Below are 24345 nucleotides of genomic sequence, written 5' to 3'. Positions count from 1 at the left end.
AAGAATGCTTTTGTTATTAAGATATTGGGACATCGAGACATTTCCTGGTACTAAGTCCTGAGCCTGTTCAGTAAACATAATTTTGTTTGTTTTTTTGGGGTGGGGTCTTGCTCTGTTGCCCAGGCTGTAGTGCAGTTGAGCTATCACAGCTCACTGCAACCTCTGCCTCCCTGGCTCAAACTATCTTCCCATCTCAGCCTCCCAAGTAGCTGGGACTATGGGCATGCACCACCAAGCCTGGCCCTGGTAAACATTATTAACTGTTCCCTTAACCATAAATATCCTGTGACTAGGAATGCCTAATCTCCTGGCAATGCAGCTTAGTAGACCTAGCCTCATTTTACCCACCCTTTATTCCAGATGGAATCACTCTGGTTCAAATGCCTCTGATAGTTTTACACTTTCAGGTCTCATATTTAAATCTTTAATCTATTTTAAGTTGAATGTGGTATGAGACAAGGGTCCAATTTCAATCTGCATGTGAATATCCGGTCTCCCAACATCATTTGTTGAAGAGACTATCATTCCCCCATTATGTGTTCTTGGCACCTTTGTCAAAAATCAATGGACTGGGCCAGGCGTGGTGGCTCATGCTTGTAGTCCCAGCACTGTGGGAGGCCAAGGTGGGTGGATCACCTGAGGAGTTTGAGACAAGCCTGGCCAACATGGCAAAACCCCTTCTCTACTAAAAATAGAGAAACTTAGCCAGGCGTGGTGGCACGCCCCTGTAGTCCCAGATACTAGAGAGCTGAGGCAGAAGAATGGCTTGAACCCAGCAGGCGGAAGTGGCAGTGAGCTGAGATCGCACCACTGTACTCCAGCCTGGGCGACAGAGTGAGACTATGTCTCAAGAAAAAAAAAAAAAATCAATGAAGTATAAATGTATGTGTTTATTTCTGGGCTTTCTATCCTATTCATTGGTCAATGTGTCTATTTCTCTGTCATACCGTGCTGTTTCGATTACAATCAATTTATGTTTTGAAGTCAGGGAGTGTGATGCCTCCAGCTTTGTTCTTTTTGTTCCAGATTGTTTGGGCTATTCAGGGTCTTTTGTGGTTCCAAATGAATTTAAGGGTTGTTTTTCCTATTTCTGTGAAAAATGACATTGGAATTTTGATAGGGATTGCACTGGATCTGTAGATTGCACTTTTTGGCTCTTTTGAAATAAACAATAAGGTAGAAGTTTTGGGGTACCAAAAGACTTAGAGACCAATCAAACCGTGATTTTATTGCCACTTGATTTTTCACTCAAAACAATATTGCACAATATTCAACTTGAGGACTAAGCTCTGATTTTTTATCTTGCCCAAATTCCTACCTAAGGGAATCATGCCCTACAAACCATAAATTCTCATCAGATAGGTTTTATTTGACCCTATATATTGTGACTTACTTTTCAATGTGGCTCTGGCATAACATTATGAGACAAAGAAAAAAATATTTAACCCCAAAATATATTTCTTTGCCATATCTTGAAATTGCCCTGCAAAGTCTCTTGTGGGAAAAATCCACGTTCTATAGGTATTCTCTTCCCCCTTTGTTTTCCTTCCTTCCTTCCCAGATCCAGGAGACAATCAACTAAGAGCCAGGCATATTTTTTTTTTCTCTGTCTTGCCCAGGCTGGAGTCTGGAGTGCAGTGGCATGATCTCAGCTCACTGCAACCTCCGCCTCCTAGGTTGAAGTGATTCTCCTGCCTCAGCTTCCCGAGTAGCTGGGATTACAGGCACCCGCCACCACGCCCAGTTAATTTTTTGTATTTTTAGTAGAGACGGGGGTTTCACCATGTTGGTCAGGCTGGTCTCGAACTCCTGACCTCAGGTAATCTGCCCGCTTCAGCCTCCCAAAGTGCTGGGATTACAGGCGTGAACCACCGCGCCCGGCCTCCAGGCACCCTTTTAACCAGATAAAAAAACAATTTACAACAGTCTTTCTTTAAAGTCTGCTATCTAAGAGCTTCCTCTGCATAATAAAACTTGGTCTCTACAATCATTTATGTTTAACCTGAACATTCCTTTCTATCCATCCCAGGTGTTTAGACAAACTCAACCAATTGTCAACCAGAAAATGTTTACATTTACCTATAGCCTAGAAGCCCACCTTGACTTGTCCCACCTTTCTGAACCAAACCAATGTATTTCTTAAATGCATTTGATTGATGTCTCATGCCCCCTCTAATATGTATAAAGCCAAGCTGCACTTCTACCACCTTGGGCACATGTTCTCAGGACCTCCTGAGGGCTGTGTCACAGGCCATCGTTGCTCATATTTGGATCAGAATAAATCTCTTCCAATATCTTACAGAATTTCACTCTTTTCATCAACAATATTGTTCATTCACTGAGATCTCTGGAATCACAGACGGTGCTCAAATTCTGATGGTACTGTTTTCCTGTTGTATGACCCAGAACAAGTTAAATTATTTCACCTTCAGATGGAATCTGCAAAATAAGTATAACGACTTATCTCATAGATTCGTTGGCAGGACTAACGAATGAGGTACTCAAGGACACATTGCAATTGCCCTATACATGTTAAACCATTGCCAAATCTGGTATTCTCCGAATGTCTTTGAGGGGTCCCCTAGCAAAAGATCTCAAAGGCTGTGAATCGTAAGGGATCACCTTGCTAAGCAACCGGCAGGCACTGACAGTTGTACTCCGCAGAAAAATAAATAAATAAAACAAAAGACTCCCCGCCCCGCCGCGCTCTTCTTCTGGGGAAAGACTGGGGATTGGAAGGAGAACCCTAGAAAGCCAACAGGGAACCTGCGCGTGGCTGGGCGGACGGCGCCTTTGACCGGAGGAACTCAACCTCCGCCGGAACTCAACCCCAGTCGCTCGAGTTTGTTTTGCTTCCGTCGGGACTCTGCGGAGTGGACCGGAGTGAACACAACTTCCGGCCCCACTGAGCGGTGTCCTGAGCCTATTCCTCCAGCTCGGTAGTAGAGGTCCGCTGCCTACCTTGGTGCAGGAGACAGCTGGAGTCGCTGGGGGAGCTCCGCGCCGCCGGACGCCTGTGACCATGTGGAGGCTGCTGGCTCGCGCTAGTGCGCCGCTCCTGCGGGTGCCCTTGTCAGGTCAGAAGTCCCTTTTGGTTCCTAAAGACTTTACCCCTCTTCCTGCCCCACCCTCCAGTGCTTTTTCTCCCTAACCCAAAAGGCGGCTCTGCATATGCTTGGTGAAGCACTGGTTAGGGACTACGCTATCCCACCGCCTACCTCCGCCGTAGGGGTTCGTGCAAGAGAGTCACAGCTGCGTCGGAGTCGGCGCCCAGAGACGCCGGCTAGCCTTTTGCGGAGCCTGAGCCTTTGAGTCCATTTAGTGGAATCCGCATCCCACACAAGACTCCTCCGGCGGAAGTACTTTTGGGCGGGCGCGGTGGCTCATGCCTTTAATACCAGCACTTTGGGAGGCCGAGGCGGGCGAATCACTTGAGGTCAGGAGTTAGAAACCAGCCCGGCCAACATGGTGAAACCCCATCTCTACTAAAAATACAAAAAAATTAGCTGGGCGTGGTCGTGGGCGCCTGTAATCCCAGCTACTCGGGAAGCTGAGGCAGGAGAATCTCTTGAACCCGGGAGGCGGAGGTTGCAGTGAGCCGAGATCGCGCCACTGCACTGGAGCCTGGGCGACAGAGCAAGACTCCGTCTCAAAAAAATAAATAAAAATAAGTAGTACCTTTGTCCCAGGTTATATCGGGGTCCCGGCCTTGTTACCTTCGTCATTTAACTTGATTTGTCTTTGTAGATTCTTGGGCACCCCTCCCCGCCAGTGCTGGCCTAAAGACACTGCTCCCAGTACCAAGTTTTGAAGGTGAGAGCTTGTCTTTCTCCTGTTTGTAAATCTTTTCTCTGATAGAAACCAGGAGCGGGTGGGAGATGACATAGGAGTGTTCTCGTGTTTCCCATCCCCGTTCACTCTTTCAATAAATATGTTTTTAGAGCTTACAGTTTTGCTAACCAATATTCTGAGCACTAGAAATAAATCAAAGAACAAAGGAAACCAAAAAAGTTCCCTGCTCTTACGGAGCAGCGTCTAATGAGATAGCTCCCCTAACGCCTCCCACTGGTGTGTGTCCCATGGTCCACTCAGCCAGTAGTCATTGGCCTGAAATCTGGATTTTTGGCCGGGTATGGTGGCTAACGCCTGTAATCACAGCACTTTAGGAGGCGGAGGCGGGTGGATCACTTGAGGCCAGGAGTTGGAGACCAGCCTGCCAACCAGGTGAAACCCCGTCTCTACTAAAAATACAAAAAATTAGCTGGGCGTGGTAGTTTACACCTGTAATCCCAGCTACTCAGCAGGCCACTGCACTCCAGCCTGGGCAACAGAGTGAGACTCTGTCTCAAAAGAAAAAAAAAAAATCTGGACTTTTGATGTTCTTTCCAAATAAGTTTACATATATGCAGTCATCTAACGATATATGAAAAAGCTTTAATTTGTTAAATTTAAGCCACAATATCGTAAAACTAGTTTACTTTTTAAAAAAGAAATATACTGGAACCCTCAAAAAAATGAATAGGGTCTGTACATCTGAGGGTCTTCTGTGCAGAATTGTTAAACCACCATATGTTTTAAAAGTACATTTTGACTTGTAGGTGAAAGAAAGCATTACTAAGTTTCTCTGTAGCTACATATAGAAGCTGAGGGGCAGCTTCTGAAACTCTGATAGTAATAATTTGATATTTCCTCAAACTATTCTATTTTGTGTTTGTCTCCATTATAAAGCCATACTTGGTTCACTTTAGAAATTTAAAAAAATGATTTGTATGTTAACTTTTTTCCCCAAATTGTCAAGTAAGGATGATAAAGAAGATGTCACATGTCTGGCCTGAAGTTTTGCCCACGCACCCAAACCTGGCACACTGACCTGTGCAGGTCTAAGCATAAAAAGTCCCTGCATATATGAGAGAAAGAGCATTGATCAAAGGATTCCTAGGTTGTAAGTTTCTCAACAAGAATGTGGCAGAGCTGGAGAACTTAGATATTTTTATGTACAATATAGTATTCTTCCACTACCCCCATTAACATCCAGAGAGGCAGGGAAATATATGTATATATTTTTGTGACATGGTATGTAGCTTTGCTGTTGAACTGGATGGCATAGACCAGATTATAAAATGTTTTTAGCCCTCGGGTTCCTCTTCTATAAAATGGAGATTAAAAATACTACCTGCCTAATATCCTGTTTGTTGATCTGGGTAATAGTGATGTGTGTTCATGTGTTCACTTTCTGGTAATTCACTGAGCTGAATTACCAAATTATCAAATTTGGCCCTTTGATATAGCTGTGTTAACTTTGACAAGTTTAAAATTTTTAAAAAGGGAGCCCTGAAAGAATACCAAGGCTATAAAGTTATTTTAAAGATTAAGCAAACTAGTGATTTCCAAACAATCCCTGTTACAGTGTTAAGCACAGAGTTGGTGATTAATAAGTGCATTTGGATTCAGAGGATAAAACTTTGCTGTCTTTAAAGTTTTAGAGGCCGGGTGCGGTGGCTCACGCCTGTAATCCCAGCACTTTGGGAGGCCGAGGTGGGCGGATCACGAGGTCAGGAGATCAAGACCATCCTGGCTAACACAGTGAAACCCCGTCTCTACTAAAAAAATACAAAAAATTAGCCGGGCGAAGTGGTGGGTGCCTGTAGTCCCAGCTACTCGGGAGGCTGAGGCAGGAGAATGGCGTGAACCCCGGGGGGCGGAGCCTGCACTGAGCCGAGATCGTGCCACTGCACTCCAGCCTGGGCGACAGCAAGACTCTGTCTCAAAAAAAATAAAATAAAATAAAGTTTTAGAAACATTTGCATTAGCCACTGTCACAGCCAGAAGAGTCCAGTGTCACTAAAAGCATCTGCAAAAATGTAATATACCTTTACAGTTACTGTTCAGTGGTAACTTTAAGACTTTCAGGCTGGATATGGTGGCTCACACTTGTAATCCCAACACTTTGGGAGGTAAAGGCAGGAAAATCACTTGAGGCCAGGAGTTTGAAACCAACCTGGGCAACATAGTGAGACCCTGTCTCTACCAAAAAATGAAGAAGAAAGAAATTAAGACTTTCACCTGTTATAAATCCTTCTAGGAAAATAGATCTTTTGAGATGTGTAGTTTTACTTTATCCTGGTTGTTTGTGCTTCTTTTAGATGTTTCCATTCCTGAAAAACCCAAGCTTAGATTTATTGAAAGGGTACCACTTGTGCCAAAAGTAAGAAGAGAACCTAAAAATTTAAGTGACATACGGGGACCTTCCACTGAAGCTACGGAGTTTACAGAAGGCAATTTTGCAATCTTGGTGAGTGAATTCAGCATCAAGCAGCAATGGGATGGAAGCTAGGGAATAACAAAATCTCATACTCCTTGAGATAATTTAGTCTCTTCCTCCACAGTTTTTATTAGAACTGCCACCAGTTGCTCTTTAAACTGATATGTACAGAGGCTACTGGGTACCCAGTAAACATTTGGGTTATACATCTTTTTTTTTTTTTAATGTAGAGTGAAAATAACGTAAAAGCAGGAGAAGGAAGGGGCTAGGTAATTTGCCCCATAATCAGATCATGAGATCTTTTCAAGCCCTGGTAAAAATAAAACCATCCACAATATAGGATGTGGAAGACAGCTGTTTCCTTACTTGTTGAGTAGCTTCCATGAAGACTTGATGTCAGCAGCCACACAAATGGGTGTGCATTAGGATTTATTTTCCACCAGGCAGCCAGAGTGATATTCTAAAGTCCTCTTCCTGCAGCCTACATAATCACCCCCACTGACCTCTCAGAACCTGCTGCCCACTCTCCCCATTCCTCACCCTACTCCAGCCACATTGGCTTCTGTTCAACTTGCCAAGCCCTCTGCTGTGCCAGGGCCTCCACATAAGCCTTTCTTATGCCTGGCACACTCCTCTCTTTTCCCTTGGCTAGTTCTTTTTATTCTGGTCTTAGCTTTAGATGTCACTTCTTCAAAGAAGCCTTCCTGGCTCTCCACTGAAATGGGTCCCCCTTCACCCTATTACTGTGTACCCTAGGCTTTATCTCCATGGGACTTATTAGAACTTAGATTTTTATTTTCAATCGTATCATTGAAGCCACACTTACTAGAAGAGAAAAAATAATAGAGCCCATAGAAGATATTGAAGTCCGCATGTGTTTCTAATTCTCCCATTCACTTTTAGGCATTGGGTGGTGGCTACCTGCATTGGGGCCACTTTGAAATGATGCGCCTGACAATCAACCGCTCTATGGACCCCAAGAACATGTTTGCCAAATGGCGAGTACCAGCCCCTTTCAAGCCCATCACTCGCAAAAGTGTTGGGCAACGCATGGGGGGAGGCAAAGGTGCCATTGACCACTACGTGACACCTGTGAAGGCTGGCCGCCTTGTTGTAGAGATGGGTGGGCGTTGTGAATTCGAAGAAGTGCAAGGTTTCCTTGACCAGGTTGCCCACAAGTTGCCCTTCGCAGCAAAGGCTGTGAGCCGTGAGACTCTAGAGAAGATGCGAAAAGATCAAGAGGAAAGAGAACGTAACAACCAAAACCCCTGGACATTTGAGCGAATAGCCACTGCCAACATGCTGGGCATACGGAAAGTACTGAGCCCATATGACTTGACCCACAAGGGGAAATACTGGGGCAAGTTCTACATGCCCAAACGTGTGTAGTGAGTGTAGGAGATAACTGTATATAGGCTATTGAAAGGAGGATTCTGCATTTCTATTCCCCTCAGCCTACCCACTAAAGTCTTTGGGTAGCTCTTAAGCCATAACTAAGGAGCAGCATATGAGAAGATGATTTCTGAAAAACAATGTTATTTGTTGATTTAAAAAGAAAACTGTATTTTTATTAAATAAAATTTAAACATCACTTCAGGATATAACTTCTCATTGGTCATTCTTAATCCCTTAAAAGATTAAGAAATAGGCCTGAATGACTGTAAAGAGTTCTTGGTCCTCCTGGGGTGTAAGAATGAACATGAAGGCTGAAACAAATGTTTGTATTCCCCCATCTATGATGCGAGTCTCACTTAAATGTTTATACTGCCTTTTATATGTACACACTTCAGGAGCCAGTTTCTGTGATATTTTACTAGGTTAAAAACACATTTTTAGAGTAAGAAAAAAACAACAGTACATAGGTCAATTCATTCAACATTTATTGATGCCCAGCTACCCATCTTCTCACAATCTTGGAAGGGGGATGTTGGACAATAGGCAAGGAACATACCCGTTGCCTTTTAGCAAAAGGAACCGATGACAAAAGTTAGAACTGCATCGCCTTTTTTGGGTCTGAAATTCTCCAAAGAGGGAGGGTGTTTGGCTCTATGTTTGTGCCCCTGCAGAATCTAGTACAGTGCTATGTGCCATGCACCACTTAAATTCTTACTGCTAGTGAAAGAGGGCCCTCTGGGACTCAGATCCTCACAGCTCCAGCTCTGTTTGCCCAGATTAATGTTCTCCAGACCTAACCAGCTGCAGTCTTCTATCCCCTATTAAAACTAAAGGAAGCACAAATTAATAGAAGTATCAAAGCATTGGCTTTTGAAGGTGGGTAGAAAACTGCACTGACCAAAATATTTTTTAATCCCACTTTCTTAAAAAATAAGGTATCAAACAAAGAATAATTTAATTTCAAAAGTACAAACTTAGCAGTTGTGTGCTCCTCACAGTTGTATACTGTGATTTTTTCATGAATTTTAGTTACATAATCACTAAATAAAGTTATCTGCACTAGAACTCACATTCACATAGCTGGCTTTAAAGCTGAACACAACTGAAACTTGAATGGAATTGGGGACAGTATTAAATATTAAGAACACTTTCTTTCTTTTTCTTTTTTTTTCTTTTGAGACGGAATTTCGCTCTTGTTGCCCTGGCTGGGAGTGCAGTGGCGCGATCTCGACTCACTGCAACCTCCGCCTCTTGCATTCAAGCAATTCTGCCTCAGCCTCCCAAGTAGCTGGGATTACAGGTGCAAGCCACCATGCCTGGCTAATTTTTGCATTTTTTTTTTGTAGAGAGGGGGTTTCACTACGTTGGTCAGGCTGGTCTTGAACTCCTGACCTCAGGTGATCCACCTGCCTCGGCCTCCCAAAGTGCTGGGATTACAGGCATGAGCCACCGTGCCTGGCCTATAACAGTTTCTTACACATACATTACTGGCCAGCAGTTTCAGCTAGCAACACAAATCAGGTGAGAGGTGAAGTGAGTGATAACCTCATTCACCTTTCTCACCTGACACCTTTATCTGTTCTTTGTTATGGTTCATAGAGTGTTCTACTGATGTGTGAGTTCAGTCATACTATAAACCTGTTTCTTTTATTTTGTGGGCCTGTATTTCGTTATTGAACCACAGTCCTGGGGCCAGCCATCTTCTCCACAGATTAAGAGGCTGTTGCTAGAACTCCACCATCACCACCCATAGAAAAAGCACTTTAAAGTTTCATGTTGTGGTAATGGGGAGAAAGGTTGGTAGCATTTTTGCATAAGTAGATCAGCCCATTCCCAAGCGGCTTTACACAGCCTCTGATAGTAACAAACCACGTTCTCATCGGTACCTTAAAGAGTTTAGGAGTCAAACCCAAGGATTTGTCCATGACTGAAATAAGAGCTTAATTATAAGTAATTAAGTCAGCAGATATTTGAGTACCTGTAAGCAGCAGGCGCTGTGCTAAAAAGTGGGGACACAGCAGTGAGCAAGATAGGCATGTGCTTATCCTTAGATAAACTTCACTTTGAAGACTACTACTGAAGCCTGAAAGAGGAAACATATGTAGGGTGGTCAAAGGTGAGACCTAGAGGAGCCTGAAGAGCAGAAGTGCCCTGACTTGACCAACTCACAGCAGTTCAAGTAAGATCCTGTTGAGTTAGGTGTGCTACAATATCTGCCCATCACAGCCATACTGCACGCGCAGGCTGTAAGTTTCACTTCCTAAAGAGGCACCCACTCTGCTTGCTTCTCTACCCTGCAGTCCTCCTAATCAGTCCTCTGCCTAATCAGCTGTGTATCTGTACTCCCTGTCCCTGTCCTCCACCCAATTCTGTATACGTTTGTTCTTTGCATAATTCTTAATAAGTAGTTGATTGCTGCCCTGTTTAAGAAGTTTCATAATGGAAAGAGGAGAAGCTGATGAGGAGTCTGCGTGGAGAAGTGATGGTACCACAGAAGTGGAAGGAGGATTAGAAATGCCAGTCGATCAATCTGTGAGGGCTGTGGGAAATAATAGAAAAATGGAGGAAAAAAATCATAGATTATATAGCATGGTGTTCGTGGTTGGGATCACCAAATCCCTCTCTTACCCAGGGTAAGGGACTATACACAAGTCTGTGTTAACTTTTATTAATCGTGAAAGGGAAGAAATTTAATTTGAATTTACTGTGTGGCTGGCCCTCTTCCAAAAAGTTCAAGATGCACCTAATGCAAGAACTAATTCTTGTTCCTTTTGTCACTTCCACATACCAAGGCTCAAACTGTTTAGCAGGAATCAATATCCTTCACCTGTACAAAGCATTCTGCCACACCAGGTTATAGGACAGATTGCCACCTTCTGTCTCCCCCTCTCCTCCCACAGACTACCTGCTAACAGTTCATTCTTCACTCATTTTTCTGTCTCTGAAACATCCCTTTCTTTAGTTTTCTGTAACCTTTATTAGCACCTAATCCCACCCAGATTAAGGCACCTAGAGTGCCCCCAAGATGCAAAGGTTTCAAGTCAGTGAAAGAAGGCCTGACCCTCCCCATAGATGGCTCACCTTTTTCAGGCAAATATGCTCCCAATGGTGGAAGCTAAGATGATCGCAAGGATAATACAGCAGATCATGATCATGATCTTCTTCTGCTCATCCAGACAAGGAAAGAAAGAATACATGAGAAACATCATCGCAAAAAGTATTCTGCAGGGAGACAAGTGCATGTGGACATGGAAGAGGGTGTGAAGGAAGAGAGCAACAAAAGGAAAAAGGAGATGGATCTGGCTTCTAGGACCCAGAATGCCAACAGAAATGTTACTTTTGGTGAGACATTCAAAAGTTAGATCAAAAGGATTCCCAGAGGATGTTTGGTATGGTCATTCCGCCTTCTGGATAACATCGTGACAGATCTCCCCCACTTCCTCCTAAAGCCAGATACTCCCAAGGACTGAACCAAATTCTTTTCAGGGGAACACCTCAAATCTGAAACACAAACATAGTTACACTGCATTCTGTGGGAGTTAAACCATGTTCAAAAATTGCACTTTTGAACCATCTGATCCAGCACATGGCTTAAAAAGATGTGAACTACATTCTACAACCTGAATAAAAATCACCACATGGTGGCACCAGACCACTGTGTTTCTGCATGGAGACAGAGCCAGAACCATTTCACAATCAATACAAAGTCATTTTTATTTTTAAATTAGCAATAAAATAATCAAGTTTACATTTAAAAAATACAAACAACAAAAACCTTCACATGTTGTATTCCAAACTGTAAGCCCCAGGCCTCAATGTCAGAGGAGAGCAAAGGCCTTTAGTGATTTTGTCTCTTGTTGCTGGAGCCCATCCACTGTCTGACATCATAGCCATGGGCAAGAGCATATCGCCTTGGCTCTGTCTGAGTGCTGGATTGTGACCAGCCGTAAGTAGCCTTTGCAAAGGAAGCTAATGGACAGTGCCTGGATTAAGGGTGCTCACCCTATCCTAGAAAGTGTTAAAGTCAAAGCTGAAAATATACGTGGTACCCAAAATTAAGGAGACTGCCAGAGACCAGCAGGGGATCTAAGGGATTTACCACTGGGTTAGCACAGACACTACACTTGAAGATTTCCTGGCAGCTGCTGCTGCTGCTTCCATGGTAAGAATTGAGTGAGACAAAGAATCTGCCAAGCTCATTAACCCAGTAGCAGGAAGAGCTACTGTGTAGCCTCTGGTGTTCCCCAACTGACTCAGCCCTGCAGATGGGACATCCTGTAGGCCATGTGAATATCAAGTTACTGAGGGATGTTCTCAGGACAAGCCTAGCATAGGCAGCAGGTGGGGAAGGGTGTCAAAAAATTATACTTTCTGTCTGCTAAGCAGAAAAACTTAATTGGGATCAATTTAGCTCACTCCAGAGTTCTCATTTTATTCTCCCAGTATTCATCCAGAAAACAAGTTTCTTGATGATATGGGAAGATCACATTTCCACAGTGATTCATTTGCAGGTAAGCAAATGTCCTTTACCCAATTTTTATCCTAGCTCAAAGTTGGCTTTTTTTTTTTTTTTTGAGGTCATAATAGCTTCCATTTTTATTTCCTACTTCCTGAGACACACACTTATATGTACATACATCTCATACACAATTAGAATATATCTGGAACACATGAGTGAATACACCAGTGTCATGAAATATTTCCAGAGTTTAGGATTCTAGCACCTTGTCCCTTGTCCAATTTAAAATCCCTGATTATTTTTGGCCCCAAGGCAATAGTCTCACAAAGCATCACTTTCTAACAATGAACAGCCAGTTTCTAAGACTCAGACATGGAAACATATTCCATACCCTCAGCCTTTTGCAAAGCATAACCTCAGATGACTGTATCATCCTGGTCCCTCCTTGAGTAAATACGAGAGACTACAACACAGAGAAAAATCAAAGTTGCCCCCCAAGCTGAACAACTAAGAGCTTAATTTAAGGCTGAATTTCAAACAAGTCAGCTCTTCAGACCAAAATGACATCTGCCAGTCCCTCATGTTTTCAGGACATACGGACAACAAACAGGATTGGCATCCTGCCAGGTAGAAGACTCAGATCCAAGCCTTCTTGTTGCCAAACTTAGAAGAATCCTTCTGCTTTGTTAAAGATACTCCCCTAAAAAAATACATGGCAGTTTCTGGGAGAATACTCCATGAGGTAGAAAAATACAGCACCTTGGGAGGGTCTCACAAGAGCTTTCCCAGGTGCAAGGCATAATCTGACACACAACAGGGAGGAAGAAAGCTGGGTGGGTTCACACAGTCCAGGAGAAAAGGTACTTGAGAGCTGCTGGGGCAGGAGGAGGCTCTGAGGAGAACTCAGGGTCGCATCAGGTAGATCACATTCCCCCAGGGCCAGATTGTTAGCTGAGTCAGGTCCAAGGGTGGTCGCAAGGAAACAAAGGAACGGGTCGCACTCGCTCTCAGGAAGGCCATTCAGACTCCATTCTCATCTGAAGACAAGGGTGGCTACACCAGTCTGGAGTGAAATCAGTTTCTAGGAGGCAGGGAAAGGAGGAGCTGATCAGTACACAGGAAGAAGGCAAAGGGCAACAGAAGGAGCCAGCCACAAACCTGGAAGGTGGGGAGGAAACACCAGAAATCACTATGAAATAGACAAACCCAGGACGGAACCTGGAGTTAAATATCCCACTGTACAAAGAACAAAAAGCCCTACTGTGAGAGGGGAAAAAAAACAGAAAAGCCTCTAGGCCTTTTATAAGCCTTCTCACAGGCTGTCCACACCCATGGAAGGATGTGATGGGAAGGGACAGTCCCTAGTGAAAACACCTGCTCTGCAGGTCCCACAGCAGCGCCGCTCCTGAAGACAGGCTGCAGGAGCTGCTTTCTGGTTCTCGATCTTCATGAACTCCCTGCTGCCTTTCTTTTAGAAAACAGAAGGACACAATGAAAAGCATATGGAAAAAGTTCAGGGGTCATATTATGGCTGCTCCACCTTATGAGCTATGTAGTCTTGGGCAAGTTCCTTGACTTCATTGCTCTTTCCCCGTCTGTAAAATGAGGACACTATGATCTTAGAGCAAGCAGCTGGCACATTACTAGGAAATATAAACACACTATCTACCCTCCTGTTCAGAGACCTCTCTCCCTTGGGTGACATGGAGGAAGAGGGGAGTCCAGACCTAGGCAACAATCAGTCTTGACTTTGCTAGGGAACATGCAATACCCTACAAAAAAAGCAGCTTAACAACTGCTCAGCAATTTAGCAGGTTAAAGATAGGGTTAGTCAAGCAAAAACAACATATTAATTAGTCTGCTCCTCTTAATGATTCATATACCTTCTGAAGTCCTGGAATTAGGAATAGAAAGGGGCAACACGAATTTGCACATCATGTTTCATCCAAGGATATGGAAAAATAACAACTCTTATATCTTTTTAAAATTTCAACATCTATTTCAATCAGATTGTTCAGAGCCAAACCAAAATTTAAATTTAAAGTTCACATACAAAAAAGTCAAGGGCTAGACTCCAAGTGACAGAAAAAAGAGGGGAAAAAAAAATCAACCAACCACCTGTCTATGAGAGGCTGTTCATCTCACTGTTGCTTATCTTTCAGATGAAGTTGAATGCTCAATGCTATAATAAGCTGACTTTTAGATCCTGTGGTCACATGGAAGGAGGAGGAATAAGAAGGGACACATCGAAACAAATACAAAAGGAAGGCACAGCTCTGGGTACTGCCATGGTATTATATGCCAAGTCTTAAAAATGTTTATACCCGTTATTTCAGTAATCCAACTTATATGAGTTGGTAATAAAGAGAAAATTTAAATGAGAAAAATATTAAATAAGGTTAGTCACACTGTTAGCTATAGAAAAATAACATAAACCTCCAACATTGTGAAAATGTTAAATATTTGAGAGTATGGCCACAATCTCACATTGAAAATTAGATTTACAAAGAGATTTTAATGCTGTGGAATAATGCTAACTAGGTACAAAACTATGGATAATATAGTCTGAACTATGTAAAACTATGTCTGAGTATGTGAACATGCCACAAGGTTATCAGCAATAATATTAAAAGTTCATTAGTTTTATGTTTTCTGTATTTTATAGTTTTTTTTAACAATGCATGCTATATTTTATTCAGAAAAATATTTTAAAAGTCACTGGCTGAGCGCAGTGGCTCATGCCTGTAATCCTAGCACTTTGGGAGGCCAAGGCAGGTGGATCGCTTGAGTCCACGAGTTCAAGACCAGCCTGGGTGACATGGCAAAACCCCGTCTCTACAAAAAATATAAAAGTTATCCTGGCATGTTGGTGTACACCTATAGTCCCAGCTACTCAGAAGGCTGAGGCAGAAGGTTGCAGTGAGCTAAGATTGCGCCACTGTGCTCCAGCCTGAGCGACAGAGCAACACACCATCTCAACAACAACAAAAATTTTGTTTTAAAGTCACAAAAGTCTTAATAGTCCCAATAACCAGATTGATATGCTCACTACTATTAAATGTGATTCAGGCCAGGTGCGGTGGCTCACGCCTGTAATCCCAGCACTTTGGGAGGCCGAGGCGGGTGGATCACCTGAGGTCAGGAGTTTGAGACCAGCATGGCCAACATGGTGAAACCTCGTCTCTACTAAAAATACAAAAATTAGCTGGGCGTGGTGGCAGGTGCCTGTAATCCCAGCTACTCGGGAGGCTGAGGCAGGAGAATCGCTTGAACCCAGGAGGCGGAGGGTGCAGTGAGCTGAGATCACGCCACTGCACTCCAGCCTGGGGGACAAGAACCAGACTTCGTCTCAAAAAACAAACAAAAAACAACAACAACCAAAATGTGATTCAGGCCGGGCGCAGTGGCTCACGCCTGTAATCCCAGCTTTGGCGGGCAAATCACCTGAGGTCAGGAGTTCTGAGGCCATTCTGGCCAACATGGCAAAACCCCATCACTACTAATAATACAAAAATTAGCAGGGCACCGTGGCATGTGCCTGTAATCCCAGCTACTCAGGAGCCTGAGGCAGGAGAATTGCTTGAATCCAGGAGGCAGAGGTTGCAGTGAGCCGAGATCATGCCACTGCACTCCAGCCTGGGAGATAGAGCAAGACTCCGTCTCAAAAACAAAAAAACAAAAAAACAAACAAAAACAAACAATGATTCAGTGGTAAGTCTATCATTTTTAACAAATTTTCAAGAAAATTAATAGTCTAAATTTTAGCATCACTATCCTCTAAGGTTCTCCAGGCTTTATAGTTAATGGTAAGTGGCTACCTTCTTTTACAAAGAGAAGCTAGGTCCACTGTTAGCTGGGTGAACTTGGCCCTGTTATTCAACATTCTCTTTGACTGAGTTTCTTTGTCTGTAAAATGTGCATAATATTGTATCTCAAAGGACATTGTAAGGATTCAATGATATGTGTATAAGGTGTTTAGTACATTGTCTGGTACAACACAACAATCAAAAGTGTGTTAACTATCATCATTTAAGACCCAACCAGTCAGCAACAAACTCTGCAAATCCAAATCCCAATTCAGAGTTTCATTTACATTGAAAAGGATAGAGAAAGTAAAGCCCAACATCCATGAAAATCAGTAAGAATTCAGAAGACAGACTCCAGATCCAAGACAGAGGTGTACCAAACTTAGGAGCATGCCTCCTAAGGGGAGTCACCTGGGGTGCTCAGGTATGCTGGGAGAAGTGGTAAGAAATACGACAAGACAGAGATTGGGGACAGAATCTACAAGATAAGAGCAAATGGAGAGCTCATCCACGTACTGCAGCCAGAAACCAATAGAACTGTAAGGAGATAATCCACAGGCTACTGAAAGTTTTAGAAAGCTCAGTGTGTCCAAGGACAATCATAGGGGGAAAGAAGAGGAATATGAAATCTCAAGCTAATTTCCTCTTGAGGGGCCAAATCCAGAGTCCCCAAGAACCACTCGTTTACTTACATTTCAGTGCAGCAGCCTCTTAGGCCACTCTTATTTCAGCCCAACGGAAAGTCCAATAATCAATGCTAAAATGCCCAGCAACACAACTACTAGCACAATGATAATTATCAATTTCTGGAGAGAGGAATAAGACAAAAACAAATCATTATTACAAACAACCAAAAAAATAACAACTCATCCAAAACCCAACCCCTGTCACCTCCACATAGAAAATATCTTACCAGTCTGAATAAGAGGCCTACATCTCTACACACAGACATCCTTCTAGGATACTTTATTTATTTTTAAGACAGGGTTTTTCTCTATCACTCAGGCTAGAGTGCAGTGGCATGATCATGGCTCACTGTAGCCTCGACCTCCTGGGCTCAAGTGATCCTCCTGCCTCAACCTCCTGAGTACCTAGGACTATAGGCATGCACCACCATGCTCAGCTCATTTTTTTTATTTTTGTAGAGACAGGGTCTTCCCATGTTCCCCAGTCTGGTCTCAAATTCCTGGGCTCAAGCAATCCTCTCACCTCAGCCTCCCAAAGTTCTGGGATTATAGGCATGAACCACCACACCCAGCCTAGGACACTTTAAATTTCTTAAATTACTTCTAGGCTAGGAATGCCAGCAGAGGGAAATATGGGGCCTCTCTCAGCTCTCACTGCAGTTCTGTATATGTGGACAGATAGAATCAGAGCCACTATCATGGGGTCTCTAAGGAGCAGTTGGCCAAGATAAAAAGTCACTGACAGATTTTTTCCGTTTTAAGAGGGAATGTAAAGGCATTTTTGATAGAGTTCTAATTTCCTACTTTTGCCCATACTCCTACGTGTCAGACACAGTACACTGCCTGGATATCAGAAAATGCCACCCAGCCTGGATTCACCATGTAAAATAACTTCTCAGTCCCCTAAATCCCTGCATAAGCAATAGGTAAAGTTGGATGAAAAACAAAGAAGTAAAGAACAATATCAAAGCCCAAGAGAATCAGTCAAAGGAGAAAAGTCTAAAAAGCAGAAGCCACCAGAGCTGGATACCCACAATCATGAGCACAGAAGCCTAGAAGCCCTTAAGCAGCAGGGGCACCAGAGGGTGGGCAAATACAGTGGTGTGGTAGAAAGAGAATGATTGGGATCTGAACTTGAATCTCAGTGCCTCTACTTACTAGGTGGCCTGAAGCCAGTTACTGAGCCCGACCCTCAACTGTCTCATTTATAAAGCAGAAATAACAGGTGCTCCATCAGATACGACATAATGTATAGATAGCATTAGCATGAGCTAGGTACAAGGTAGAGAAAAAGAGAAGGGAGGCGGGGCTTGGGCGCCTGGAGTGGAAGACAATGAAGAGAAGATTTCTGAACAGAGGAGTCAAGTTTAACATCTGAAAGGCCCATGAGCTAAGTCCAGGAGAAGATTAACAGCACCACCTGGGCCGTGCATCCATCCTACAGAACTGCCTTTCAAGTGTGGGTTCTTGGGGAGATAGCTTGTGAGCCAGATCCATGCAAGGCATACCTGGGAAGGAAGGGCAGGCAGCTGGTCTCTAGGAAAGGCTGAGGGAGGGGTTGATGAGGCCACGACAGGCAGGGAGGCGTGGGCTCAAGGACACGGGTGGGGGTGGCCGGGAGAGGAGATACTAGTAAGACAGCTGAGACGAAGGACAGCTGAGACGAAGGTGCTCACCCTCCGGGCTTCACTCTGATACTTGACAGCCTTTTTGGTATCTGCCACGGCCCGTTCCACAAAGCCCACTGACTGGTCCATGTTGTTCTCGATACGGTCAATCATGGATCCCTTTCCCCAGATGCAAGAGGTGGTGGCAGCAGAAACAGAGACAGGGAGAGGGAAGAGAAAGAGCGAGACACAGCAAACAAAATGGACTCTCTTCTCTGAAGGCCACATGAGAGTCTCACCTTCCGGGCCTGACTCTGGTATTTCACAGCTTTTTTCGTTTCATCTCGTGCCTTCTCCACATGGTCCACTGTGTGCATGACATTCAACTCTATGTTATCTAACATCTCACCCTGCAAAGAACAGACTCTGGTTACACCCAGTAACCATCCCAGGATAGTCCTAGCCAATGTGGGGAAGGGATTATCTTTCTTACAATCTTCAGTGGCAAGAGGAGCATCCAGAAACCTTGATGCATGGCCTTCCATAGGACACCCACTCACAGTCCTTGGTGGTGGGGTGGCGGTCACTTGTTCAAGAAACATTCACTGAATTTTACTAATTCTCTGTGACCAGCACGCCACTGGGCATCCAGAACATACTGTCTAGATGCCTGGTAACTACCTATAAATATACTCTGAGATATCCCCGGACAACCTTTGTTATTTTTTTTACACTTAAGCACATGGAGAGGAACCGAAATAAGGATATCTCATTGTTATTAGGACATCACTAGGATGCTGGCCTCTTCCTGGTCATTCAGACCTGAATCAACACCATTCAGCCTGAATTGAGTACATTCACTACTGCAGAAGAGTGCCTGGCACACAGTACGTGCTCAATAACTATCTGAGGTGGGGAACATTTGCTTTCTCTAAGTTATTTCCAGGCCCTTTAACTGACAGACATTGGGTTTACCCAAGCTATTTGGTTATATTTTCCCTTCCAGACAGTGGTCTCTTGATAAGCTCCCCAACCATTTCCTAGCAATCACTTCCTGACAGGGAAGTTTGATCACTCCAATTAATCTTAGGCATCTTAGGAATTCTCCTCAACTACCCAACCCAACTCTATCACTTTATGGCAGTCTGTAAACAGAACAAGGCACTTACCACCACTTGAATCTCAAGCCAGTTCCTCGGCAAGGCAGTGTAGGGGAAAAGAAGAGGTGGCATGGAGGGACTTAAGAAATGGTCTCAGAGGCCAGCCAGGAATGGGGGGAAGGACCCAGGCCCTCAGCAGGGAACCAACGTCAAAAACTAGTCAAGCTGTGCTCGAGCTTCAACTAGGTTGTGTAGTCTGCCTACTACGGAAGCCATTTTCTCTCCTATCCAAGTGTCAGAGCAGCTGGAAGTTCACGGCAACAGTGCACAGCACCATGACCCTGTGGCACACTTAACTGTCCCATAAGAACTAGGAACCGTCTAACTATGTGAAACTAGCACCCTATGCAGGCAATCCAGAATTCTATCCCGAGCAAGCATACCTGGGACAAAGTAAGCTGTCAAACTAGCACCACGAGTGTTTCGAGTCTTTCTGTCAATGCTATTTTGCTACTCCTTCATTCATGTTGTTGTCTGCTCTGTGCCTTAACAAAAGGTGCCAAAATTGAAAAAAAATACAAACAGAAAAAAAAATGGAAAAAAAATAAAAATTTATGTTAAACCTGAGTCTTCCCTGTGAACTAGAGAAAAGATCACATTTTCAATGTCATCAGTGAACTAGTCCACATCAGCAGGCTGTTTTAAAATGTCACCATTAGGAGCCCCAATCTCTGATTTTTAAGAAAGAAAAAAGACAAATCCTGGGAGGACTGCTTGAGCCTGGGAGGTCAAGCTGCAGTGAGCTGTGATCACACCACTGCACTCCAGCCTGTGCAACAGAGCAATACTCCATCTTAAAAAAAAAAAAAATCAAAAATCCAGGGCAACTGGGTACTTGACAGAACACATCAAACCCTGTATCAACTAGCAACGACTGCAAGGCCATAGGGACGGGCAAGAGTGACAAGGCTAAGATCACCCAAAGTGCCAACATTCAATTCGAATGCACACTTTCCCATGGGATTCTGTTTCTCCTTTATGCAAATTCCCAATGGTTCTCCCACCCTAGCTCACTGGCTTCCAGTATTCCCTTCCTCCCTGTTCTCAGGAGACCCTGAGCTTTCCTCTCCTCCCTCCCCACGCTGGGACTCACTGCCACTTACCTGATTCTCCACCAGCATGGCGATGTCCATAAACATGTCGTGAAGCTCCTTGATGCTGCTCTCCAGCCTCACAATGTCCTTGTGCCGTCCCTCAATCTCACTGAGGGCTTGCTTGGAAATCTGTGAGTCAATGATCTACAACAGGCCACACACAGACTGTTAGCTACCCCTGCAAGAAAGGCTTCTCCTACCACAGCCCTCATGCACACTCCTGGGGAGCTCCTTGACTCCCTGAACTCCCTGCACCTGCAGCTCCCCCTCCACCTGCTGGATTGCATGAGCTCCGCAGTGGCCTCCCTGCTCATGAGAGGGATGTGCTATCCAAGCACACAGGGCTCTCACCCCAGAAGTGAAGATGGCTGGGTTGCCACTCTCCAACATCTCCTCCAGCTCCTCATCGGTTGTCTTTTTGCCGGCTTTGTAACAAAAGAAGTAGAGTGTCAAATATAAGATCACAGTGGAACACCATCTGAGAAGGTCCCCGAAAATTAGGAACGTGACTTCCCTATAAAGACCATGGCCTTTACAACACTCCCCCAATTGCCTCCTGACTCATCTTATTTCTCCCTTAATCCAAGCCATCCTTAACATTATCAGCACTTACCTTCCTAAAGCACATATCTCATTACATTGCTTCCCAGCTCAGAACATTTCCCTGCCCCATTCACTACACTATGGCGTCCAAGGCCCTCATAACATGCTAGTTCATGGGCAAGCCCTCCCTCAATCCAACCTAACCTTACGCTACTCCAGACACACCCTTTTTCCAGACCCTAGACAACCTGCCACTCCTAAACACACTTGCTCTTTCTTGATTATGTTCATACCATTCCTCTCATCCAAAGCACCTTCCACTCCACAGGCCCTGCCTTCCACATTATTACATTCCTAAAGGGTACGGCTTTATTTATTTCTCTAATCCTCCCAGCAACTTACACCACACTTTTTATTTCATAAATGTGCTTTGCTGTCAAACAGACAGCAAAATGATACAATGAGTCCACAGGAGAGCAACTGTTTGGCAAGCATTTCCCCTCTATATAGGAGACAATGCTGGACCCCATACAATAAAATTACTTGGGCCTGATAAACACGGTGTCCCCTTTCAGCCTACAGCACAGCATTCAGGATGTGCCAGTGCTGTAGGAGCTGCCCTAGACTTAGGCACAAAATGTGCTTCCTGCTTGCTCTACCAGGGCCTCAAAACTTGGGATGGACAACCCGGTGGCAGGAAAGGTGGAGGGCACACGCTAAACCTCAAGTACATACTAATTTCGAGCTGCCGCTGGATTCGCCCTTTGCTGCGTTCTCGGAAGTCCACCTGAGCTTCATTGTATTTGGTCATCACCTCCACAAACTTCCGAGAAAGAACAGAGTGCTGTGGGATGATATAACATGCAGTCAGGCCCCAGTGGTTCTGTAACTGTTATAGAACCCCTCCGCACCCCTACACAGCCATCTACAGTAGCACTGGACTTGGAATCAAAAAACCAGGGGTCAACCCAAGTTTTTTGTTTCCTAGCTTTGCACCACTGGGAGAGTCCACTGCCCTTTCCAAAGCATGGTTTCAGCACCAGTTTACTGAAACCGGTTTACTGCTGACCTCACGTGGTAATAGTGAGGCCAGAGGTCATCTCTAAATCTCTGAGCCCTGCATTCACATGGACTAGTAGCATTTTTCTGGCACAACACTTGGCTTGCATTCTAAAACTGTCAGATTCCCTTCCCACATGTTATACTTACCAAAGATCCTTGAGTTCTTACCCTAAACTCATCTCCCCAACTTTTCTTGCTTATAAGTAGATGCATTATCTCAACAGCCCTGGATGCCTAAGCTAAAACCTTCCTAATAATTTTTATTCCTTGCTCACTTCTCAGCATCAAGCCCTACTTACTGGTTTCTCCTTTGGAAAATCGCCAATATGTATACTTTTTCCAAACCCACTACCACCACGCAAATTTAGACCAAAACCCTTGCAAAAACCTAACTAGGGACCTCCAGTCTCCTGCTTCTTTCCCACTTGTAAACAGCTTTCAAATGGCTACCATAATAATCCTCCTAATATACTGCTGCCTGAAGCAAATGCCTGTAAGTTATAACATCAGATCCAAATTCCCTAGAATGGTCCTGAAAGACCGCTAGAATGTGACACTACGTTATCTACTAAAAATTATGTGTCCACTATCCCACAGCAAACTTTTTTCTTCAGAAAGCCTATTGTCTTCATGTCTGCCCCTTACGTCCACCCCCCACCACTACCAACCACTGCTGCCAACACACACACATGCATGCCTCACTCCTGCCGCTGTGCCTCTGAGAGAGGGGAAACTACTTCCTAAGCCTGCTCATGTTGGCACTCTGGCCCAGCCTCCTCTGGCTACCCTCAATTCTTCCTGAGATCTTTTGATGCTCAGAGCACCACGCATGTGTCTTCTTATCCCGTCCTCCTGCTGGGTCTTAGGTAATAGCTTTCCATGCCACTTCAATGGCATGCCAGTTCTTTAAGGACAAGGATCATATCTTTGATGACCCCTAAAGTGCCTAGCTCCAAACTGGACAACCAATGACTAACAATTGTTAGAAGACACTAATTTCCTCTCCTATAAAACAAGGAGGCATACTAAATCCTAAGCTGTGCTCTAGGAAGCCTGAAGAAGCTCTTCAGGGGCCTCCTTAGAGAAGGAGAGTACAAGAGAGGGGCCAAAAGGGCTGGACTCTGGCCCGGACCCCTATTTCAACCTGGAGAGTTCTCCTTTACCAGGTCTTCAAATTGAGTTTCAAATAAGGATTATATTTAAAAAAAAATCCCTTCACAGTTAAGGGAAAATAATAAGAGATTGGACTAGATAATCGTGAGACCAGGAAAAGTCTTACCTGGGATTTCCGAATCCGAAGGTCTGCTGATGACCTGACCTCATCTTCTTCAATATGCTTCTCCATGCCTAAAGATGAGAGGAAGGTTATACTTGCAACCTATCTGCGCCTCCAAGAAGCATGCTATTCAGAGAAACTTCCTCACTCATTCCCACACATCCAGCCCATGGAGATGTAACAGGTAGGTGTCACCTCAAAAGGTCAGCTCCCAGGTGAGCCACAGGACATGCATTCCGCAGCCTTTACGATGACCAGGTTTTGGCATAACAGTTAACAGCATAGGTTCTGGTCACCCTGAGACTTAGGCTTGAATCCTTGCCCTGGCACTTACTGGGGGTGACTTTGAAAAAGCCACTTAACCTCTCTTAATGTACCTGTTCTCTTGTCTGTAAAACAGAATAACTAACAGTCCCTCCCTCACAATACTAATGTGAAGATTAAATGAGAAGACACATAAAGTGCCTAGCACAATGGCAGGTGCACTGTCACTGTTATTACTGGAATCTGCTACTAATGACTCCTCCAGTTAAAATAGTTATTGCAATATACTTGGGGGGAAGAAATGGTAAATTGAGCTGAGCAATAATGCTTTCTCTTCTGATCAATAGCATGCATGCACCAAATACACTGGGCAAGAATGCAGGCTCTAGCAACAGAACTAAGTAAACCTTCTAGGCTCTGGAAGAACTCAATCTATGACAGTAGCTTCATTGAACTATACTCTCCCAAATGGGGGGAGTGAGGGTATGGGAAGGTGGTATGCCTAGCCCACCAAGAAATATCTGTAGACTGAATGATATCTCTTGCATTTATATATCTCTAAAATGACTATTCAAATGTATGTAGGTGGCCGGGCATTGTGGCTCAAACTTGCAATCCCAGCGATTTGGGAGGCCCAGGCAGGTGGATCACTTGAGGCCAGAAGTTCGAGACCAGCCTGGCCAACATGGCGAAACCTCGTCTCTACTGAAAATACAAAAATTAGCCGAGCA

At 44.2% G+C, this 24345-nt stretch overlaps 2 protein-coding genes across 19 annotated transcripts in view; one reads left to right on the top strand and one right to left on the bottom strand.

Annotated features, from left to right (window-relative positions):
• The first annotated feature begins 2858 nt into the window (after positions 1-2858).
• On the top strand, positions 2859-7861 carry MRPL16 (mitochondrial ribosomal protein L16). Its single transcript, XM_055273055.2, has 4 exons — positions 2859-3077; positions 3748-3813; positions 6144-6292; positions 7166-7861. Exons 1-4 carry the CDS (start codon positions 3023-3025, stop codon positions 7649-7651), a joined length of 756 nt encoding a protein of 251 aa, XP_055129030.1. The 5' UTR covers positions 2859-3022; the 3' UTR covers positions 7652-7861.
• A 268-nt stretch (positions 7862-8129) lies between these two features.
• STX3 (syntaxin 3) overlaps positions 8130-24345 on the bottom strand; it is a 59002-nt gene continuing 42786 nt past the window's right edge. For 5 of the 18 annotated variants that reach the window (XM_063629872.1, XM_063629856.1, XM_063629832.1 and 2 more), the window contains exons 6-10: positions 23354-23421; positions 21748-21856; positions 20821-20894; positions 20479-20613; positions 16379-18625 (exon numbers count right to left, since the gene is read on the bottom strand). In XM_063629872.1, coding sequence (XP_063485942.1) covers positions 18386-18625; positions 20479-20613; positions 20821-20894; positions 21748-21856; positions 23354-23421 — 626 coding nt within the window. In that variant the 3' untranslated portion in view covers positions 16379-18385. Of the gene's footprint in view, positions 10822-11345; positions 18626-19758; positions 19861-20478; positions 20614-20820; positions 20895-21747; positions 21857-23353; positions 23422-24345 lie in introns of those variants that run through there. The other 13 variants (XM_063629947.1, XM_063630167.1, XM_063630341.1 and 10 more) reach the window with 11 other exon arrangements.

Source organism: Symphalangus syndactylus, chromosome 1, assembly GCF_028878055.3.
Source record: "Symphalangus syndactylus isolate Jambi chromosome 1, NHGRI_mSymSyn1-v2.1_pri, whole genome shotgun sequence".
Lineage (NCBI taxonomy): Eukaryota > Metazoa > Chordata > Mammalia > Primates > Hylobatidae > Symphalangus > Symphalangus syndactylus.
This window is presented reverse-complemented; position numbering and strand designations above follow the sequence as displayed.